Genomic DNA, 7,238 nt, shown 5'->3' on the forward strand with positions numbered 1-7,238 from the left:
CCGGCGGCAGCTCCCGCAGGATATGACACGGGGGGCAAGCCCCAGCCCGCTGCTACAAAATCTAGGAGGGCAGGCTAAGGAAAACTTCAAACCTTCCCGGGTTTTTCCCTGGCCTCCGTGCCTTTTGTCTGCTTTCTCTGCGTTAGCTTGCAGAGAAGGAGAAGAATCCAACCCGTGTTTCTTCCGACGCATTTCGAGTCGTTTTATCCAGCTGAAGAGGATTGCAACGTACTTTTATAGGCCTTCTCTCCTCCCCCCCCCCCCTCCAATTTTTAAAAGAGAGCTGCTTATTTTAAAAACAGCTTTGGAAGTATTTCAAGTGTTGCTCCTCGGTTCCGTATGGCTTTTAGGTTTGCAATCCATTTCTATTTAATTTGGCAAATGCAAAATAAACATACCACAAGAGCGGACTTCCCCGGAGTAATTTTTATACCTGACTTGTGTAGAGAAATGTATTTGGAACGCGGCGTTGGGACTCACGTTTCATTTTATTTAGATCTGTATTTATAACGCTAAGCCTATTGATAATAGCCTTCCCGTATACCACCCAATAAACCGGTGCCTTATGTGGTATTAATTTTGTTAGCAGTGATACGGCCCTCATAGGAATCTGATAAGGGTTTGTCCATCGCACATTAACACATCGCGGGGTTAGTCGGGTTGGGGAAGTACAAACAGTATTACAGGAGAAAATGCGGGAAGGAAAAAAACCAAAAAACTCGAAGGGTTTCTATAGGCTGTGGGATCTACCCCTGTCACCGCATCCCACGGGCCGGTCGGGAGGAAGCCGCGCCGTGATGCTCGCCTCATCACACTGGAAAAAATCAGACGCGTTTTCATAAAGGTTTTATGGGTGTTGCAAAGTTGTAGCAGCCTCCGCCTGCCCCGGCGCTTCCCTCGGGCGCGGAGGGAGGCTGGGGAGGGCCTCGGCCGGCTCGGCAGGTCCGCGGTAAGGGACACTTGCCTCCCGCCGCAAGGAGGAACCCCTCCGGAGGAATGTCACGCTGTGGAAAAAGCATTTCCCCGTGGCAGGCAGGCACTGGGGGACGAGACCACGTGGGGCTTGACAGATCCGTGGCGCGAGGGGAAAGGGCCGCCCCAGCCCCTGCCCCGTGCCGCTCCCCGGGGCCGTTTGAACGCCAAGGGTAGGCGCCGGGGGATGCGGGGCTCCGCGCCCACCCCGCCGCCACCCCGCCCGGCGGGCAGTGGCCCCGCCGCCCGGGACGGCGCTGACGCCCGGCCGGCAGCCGCTCTCCCCCACCCACCCTGCTGGAAGCGGCGACGGGTCGGCCACTGCTTCACCGGGCAGTGTGCGGGAGAGAGGAGCGAGCACTGCTCCGCAGGGATGGGCAACCAGTACCGGGCAGCCTCAGGGTCCCCTTGGACTAAAGAGCCCTTAGTTCCTCGGGCCAGGCAGCGAGGCGACTTCAAAATGGCATAAGCGAGGGATGATGGAAGCGAAAGCAAGCCATCATTAAGCGATTCATTAGAAAATCTATCTGTCTGTCTTGTTTGCGTCCCTGTCTGTCTGCTATCTGTCTGCTACATCCGCCACAATTACATATTGACTGGACAGAGCTGTCTAGCATCTCAAGATTCATCTACTTACTCTTCTTTCTATTATTTAGTACACTGCTTGTGAAAGAGATGGTGCTTTTGAAAAGGCGAAAAGTGAATGACCTAAATGGAGGGGGAGGGGGGGGACACACATATAAAAATGATCGTCCAAATATAAACACATCAATAAACAGGGTGCGCAGCATCTTGCGAGGATCCATTTGAACTGCTCGCGTCTGGATTCTTTCTGTGGCATATGTCTGGCTTTATATTTTAAATGGTAATCAGACCTCAGGAAGAATCCAGCGTTAACTAAAGCATTAGGAGCGGCAACCGCACAATCAATCCTCCCAGAGTGGCACTACTCCCTAAGAGATTCTTCAGCGCAGCAGCGAGCATTTTATCTCCAGGAAATTTAAGCCCAGCCTGGCGTCGTGGTGGTGATGTTAGGCTGCAAGCAGCCCCCTTCCTCGGTAGTTTAAAGCGAGAGGCACCAGGCCCCTTTACGGTTTCCAATGATCCGTGATAAACAATAACACGTCTTTTATTTCTCAAAAAACGAGACAATCAAATAAAATGAGCAGAGCCTGAGCATAAAACACCGGGCGAGCCGTGGCTTTATTAATTTCGTGAGACACACAGGCTGCGCGGGGAGGTGAGCAGGCATTGCTGCCGGAAAGCCCAACCGCGGGGAGAGAGGAGTGATAGTAAAAGCTTCATCTGGACACCGCTTCAGCCTAGGTATAATAAACATCAGGACCGCCGGGCTGTTTTATAGCGGTGCGTGTGATAAGAGGGGAGCAAAACTTGGAGCCAGCACCAGCAAAGCCCGCTCCTTCCCCTTCCCGGGAGCGCGGCTCCCGCCTGGGCGCAGGCACTCGCCCATGTGGGCGAAGCGTGCGCGGCTGTGTGTATGGAAATCCATATTACACATTAATATACATCTACCTCCCAAATTCAGAGGTCGACCTGAGAGCAGCTCGGCGCATACGAAACCAGACGGGGAGGGGTTGCTGAGGAGGCCCGGGCTTCCATTGGCTGCAAGCGTCTGCCGTGGTGCGGGGGTATCTCTAATCATATTCAGCATGTTTTGCACAAGAAATGTCAGCCAGAAAGGGCTATCTGCTCCCTTCGCCAAATTATTCCACAACAATGTCATGCTCCGAGAGCCCGGCTGCAAACTCTTTTTTGGTAGACTCCTTGATCAGCTCGGGCAGAGGGGAAGCGGCGGGAGCAGGAGGCGGAGGCGGAGGCGGAGGCGGCTACTATCCCAACAGTGGTATCTACCTGCCACAAGCGTCCGATCTGTCCTACGGGCTGCAAAGCTGCGGACTTTTCCCCGTTTTGAGCAAACGCAATGAAGGTACTTCTCAAAGCATGGTCCCCAGCTCGCACCCCTACGTGTCAGGGATGGAAGTGTGGCTAGACCCCCCCCGGTCCTGTCGCATGGAAGAGCCGGAGAGCCAGCAGGCCACCTCGTGCTCCTTCGCTCCAAGCATTAAGGAGGAGAGCTCCTACTGCCTCTATGACTCAGAGAAATGCCCCAAGGGCTCGGCCGCCACAGACCTCGCTCCCTTCCCCCGGCTGAGCGCCGAGGTCAGCCCGGCCAACAGCGGCGGCGGGGTCCCCGTCCCGGGCTACTTCCGCCTCTCCCAGGCTTATGGCACCTCCAAGAGCTACGGCGCGGGGCCGGCCGGGGCTGCCCCCTTCCCTCCGCAGCCCCCCGGCCGCTTCCAGACGCCTCCATCTTTGCCTCCCGTCCCGGACGCGGGGAGGAAGGAGGACGAGGAGCGCTCCCCCAGCCCCTTGGCGTGTGTCTCCCAGAGGGAGGACGAGACTCAGGCTTCATCTTCCACGGCAGAGGAGCTCTCTCCGGCTCCGTCAGAGAGCAGCAAAGCCTCTCCCGAGAAAGAGCCCGTAGGTAAGCGAATGATGATGGTGGTGGTGATTAAAAGAAAAAAAAAAAAAAAAAAAGAGGGTGGTGGTGGTGGAAAAAAGCGGTTAAGGATCATAGTGGCATCACGATGCGAAAGGAGGATCCCAGCTGCCCCGCGGGGCTGCCAAGAAGCGCTGCTCAGACTGACCTTCTGAACTTTGCAATATTCGGGCACGGGGTTGCCGTAAAAATTAATGTCCATCCTATAGTTTAAAACCCTTAGAGCCTCCGCTCTGGGCAACTTTAGCCTGCATGCTGCTTAAACATATAGAAAAACAAGATCAGTCTTTCCCCTGTGATGTGAAGGTGCCTACCAGATAACAGAGATGTTTGTAAAGCATCCAAAATAAGCAATAGGCAGTGCCAATAAATAAACCTATTAACGCGGTAAGTTATATTTTACGATCCTGAATGCTTTTCGGAATAACAGCCGCGTTGAAATGTGCCATCTATGAACTGCTATCAAATTAGACTGATGAATGCACCGCGAATATCCTTCAGCGTCTACACTAGATAACAGGATTGTTATTTATTCATTTGCCTATTTATTTCCCTTTCGGGTCCCCATGGTAAAAAAAACCAAACTCCCCTTCCCTGGGCGGCAGACTTTTCAGACGATTCCCTCCGGCCGCATTTCAGACGCCCTGTTATTCCTTCCGGGCGCCCCGTAGGAAAATAATAAGATCAAAACAAAAAAGAAAGCGGAAAACTACTAGAGAGCCAACCCCAAACCACGAGCCACTCTGAGCCATCGAGGGATCAGTGTTACTTCTTTCCCAGCCAGTTCCACCGACAGGAGTAAACACCCTGCAACAGGGGATGTTTAATTTTTGGGGGTTTTCTCCCCCGAAATGGTTGGAAAAGAGAGGGCCGGGGCGCAGCTCCCCGGGCAGGCAGGGGCTGGAGGCTGGGAGGCTCCGACTCCGCAGCTCACCTTGTTTTCCACCTCCAGAGCACACTTACAAAGTTCAGATCCGCAGGTTTTGGTTTTTTGGAAGCAGGTGGCCGGGGAGGTGGGGGGGGGCAAATAAGACTCCAGGCCATTCACCAAGCCGCCCCCAGTAATAGTGGGCTCAGAGCGGCCGAGGGGGAGCGGGTAAAAAGCCTGTTTGGGGGGGGTTAGAGATGAACTGCCCAGCAGGGCATGCTGCCCTGCCGGAGGCTGCCCGGAGCTTTTTGAGCAGAGGCAGATTTTCTCGGGCGGATTCAGGACTTTTGGGAGACCACTTTGAAGCTCTCAGTTCCCACAAGAACACCCCACTTTCCAACTCCCCGCAGCTGGCGGAGCGAGCCCCCCGCGCACGCACAGACATACACACAGATGCTCCTTCAACCCTCTCCCCTCCAGCTCTTTGCCTCCTACCCGCTGGTAATGTCCCTTTTTTACTTTCTCAAAACTAGGCAATTCAAAAGGAGAAAATGCAGCAAACTGGCTCACGGCAAAAAGTGGCAGAAAGAAACGGTGCCCTTATACCAAGCATCAAACTCTCGAGCTGGAAAAGGAGTTTCTATTCAATATGTACCTGACTCGTGAGCGTCGCCTAGAGATCAGCCGCACAGTCCACCTCACAGACAGACAAGTTAAAATCTGGTTTCAGAACCGCAGAATGAAACTGAAGAAAATGAACAGAGAGAATAGGATTCGGGAGCTCACAGCCAACTTTAATTTCTCTTGATGAACCTATAAACACATCTTTATGGTTTAAAGAGCCAGTATCATTTTCCTAGGCTGTAGTCATCCGCACCTGTATGGATTAACGATATTAGACGTTCTCAATATGTCCTTAACCTCTTAAGAGCTACTTTGGGGGGTGGGGGCTGTGGGGGGGCGGACTGAAGCCACGCTAATGCACAAAATGCCGTGCGTGAACCTCCCCGCTTCCTTCAGCCTTCCCCCGGGCCGATTTGTTCCTTTAAGCTTTGAAACCCAGAAATACCATTTCGTGAGCTGGAAATATCTTCCCCTCCCGCCCCATCTCTCTCTGAAAAGTAAACAAGCTTGGTTAAAGGCGCATTCTTTTAAATTTTAAGCGGTGTAACTTTGTATGTAGCTGCACAATGAAGAATTTAAGCCTTGCCATATTTCTATACATTGAGAGCTTTTCCCCCCTCTGTTTTTCTTTTTCCCCCCCTCCCCCCTTTTTCCTTCGAAAAACAGGACTTACAATAATGAAATGCAGGCATCCTTTAAAAAGGCTTCATGGGAACGGGTGTTAAGAGCGATTCTTTTTTTGCTTTACCTTAAAAGTCAATATTACAGCTTTAAAATGGGCCAGGAAAATGAAAGCTTTTCTCTTTAAAGGTATAAAAGAGTTCGTGTTGCTCATGGACTAAATTATGACACTTACCTCTGAATTTCTCTCGCTCTTTCTGGTTGTAGATATTTACTTAATGTAGTTTTGCTTAAATATGTGGAATTAGTGATTTTTTTGTCTATAAATAACGTTACCGTTGGTAACGCATGACAAGCACACAGAAATTCCCCCTTGTGAAGAAAGCAGTCACTTTTTCCTCACTGATTTCACTGAAAATATATATATCCTGAACATCAGAAGGACTTTATGAGCCAGAGTCTGAGATTGCGAGGGAGAATATGTTCGTCTTCCTTTATACTGTGAAGTTACATACATTAAGGGGTCAAACATATAGGTGAAAAAATTAAAAAAAAAAAAGAGAAAAAAAAAGAAGGGGAAAAGCTATAAATACAGATATGTATAAATGTCTATTATTATTAAAATGCCGATACTGTTTTAAGCAAATGCATTCTATCGTTATTATAAATGTTAGTTCTAGCTATATCTAGTTCTTACCTTAAATCGGAATAAATTAATATTGTAATGCTGCTGTGCGTGAAAAAGACGATGTTTATGTTCTCATAGAAGAATAAAAACCCGTGGAAATAATCCTTTTAATTTTACCTCTTTTTGTGACTGTTTATCCTCAGGTTCTACTTTATGTCTTCGAGAACTTTTACAACAGGAATAGTTGCCTAACCCCCCTGCAATTACTTTAGGAATCTATTTAAATATTACCTAGACGGTCGTAATTTGTCTGGGCCATATAGCGATGGTGCTCTAAGGTTTGTCGGCTTTTGTTCAGTTTTATGACTTGCTAGTATATCTGGATTGTTGCTGTCTTGAACGAGTGGTTTCAGTTGACTGAGGAGCTGCATAGACTGAGGAAGCAAATTACTATTTCTTGAGGGTAGGGAAACGATTTTTATTTTTTTCTTTATCAAACACCTACAAGTGTGCGGAGATCTTTAACTCCAGAGGACGGTGACAGAATTCTAGCTTTATCTCAGGGCTGAGAAGAAATCGTAAAGGTGAGCGCATGGGGAGGGGGGGACTCCAGCCTCCCCTCCCTGCCGGCGGGCCCCTCCAGACAAGGCTATTCCCTACCTGGCTGCATGTGGAAGAGCTTATTTCGCCCAGGCTGCTTTTTTGCATCCTCCCTTCCTTGCTGCATGTTTAGCTCATAGCCTTGCACAAAGGGAAGGCAAGAGGAGGGCTGGGGGAAAAGCGACAGCTAATGCTGCCTTGCAGGGTGTATGTATGCTGGGAGCGGGGGGGGGACAGACTTTGAACCCGGGTTTCTTGGGAGCCGTTAGCTTTTCATGATGTAACATTGTCGTGCACGGCCTTTTTCTTCCCGATTGCATCTGCATGGAGAGGCGAAAGCTGCCCGCGGCGGGGGGGTGGGGGGGTGGGGGGGTGGGTGTTGTGTTATTATATTTTTCTCTTGT

General features: G+C 50.5%; 1 protein-coding gene and 1 long non-coding RNA gene across 2 annotated transcripts; one reads left to right on the top strand and one right to left on the bottom strand.

Moving 5' to 3' along the window:
* The first annotated feature begins 2,658 nt into the window (after window positions 1–2,658).
* On the top strand, window positions 2,659–6,389 carry HOXA10 (homeobox A10). The gene is made up of 2 exons (XM_005445772.2): window positions 2,659–3,478; window positions 4,895–6,389. The coding sequence occupies exons 1-2, from the start codon at window positions 2,659–2,661 to the stop codon at window positions 5,167–5,169; spliced, it is 1,095 nt and encodes a 364-aa protein (XP_005445829.1). The 3' UTR covers window positions 5,170–6,389.
* On the bottom strand, window positions 5,130–6,994 carry LOC129735955 (uncharacterized). The gene is made up of 4 exons (XR_008731985.1): window positions 6,736–6,994; window positions 6,526–6,684; window positions 5,842–5,978; window positions 5,130–5,411 (listed from the first exon to the last, which is right to left on the bottom strand). It is a non-coding gene; the product is annotated as an uncharacterized LOC129735955 (long non-coding RNA).
* Window positions 6,995–7,238: the final 244 nt, after the last annotated feature.

This window comes from Falco cherrug, chromosome 4 (assembly GCF_023634085.1).
Source record: "Falco cherrug isolate bFalChe1 chromosome 4, bFalChe1.pri, whole genome shotgun sequence".
Classification (NCBI taxonomy): domain Eukaryota; kingdom Metazoa; phylum Chordata; class Aves; order Falconiformes; family Falconidae; genus Falco; species Falco cherrug.

Bases quoted from the DNA above. Each gene is read 5' to 3' on its own strand.
- HOXA10 (XM_005445772.2), top strand. From the start codon at position 2,659: ATGTCAGCCAGAAAGGGCTATCTGCTCCCTTCGCCAAATTATTCCACA. The intron at 3,479-4,894 runs GTAAGCGAATGA...TCTCAAAACTAG, and splicing joins TCCCGAGAAAGAGCCCGTAG to GCAATTCAAAAGGAGAAAAT.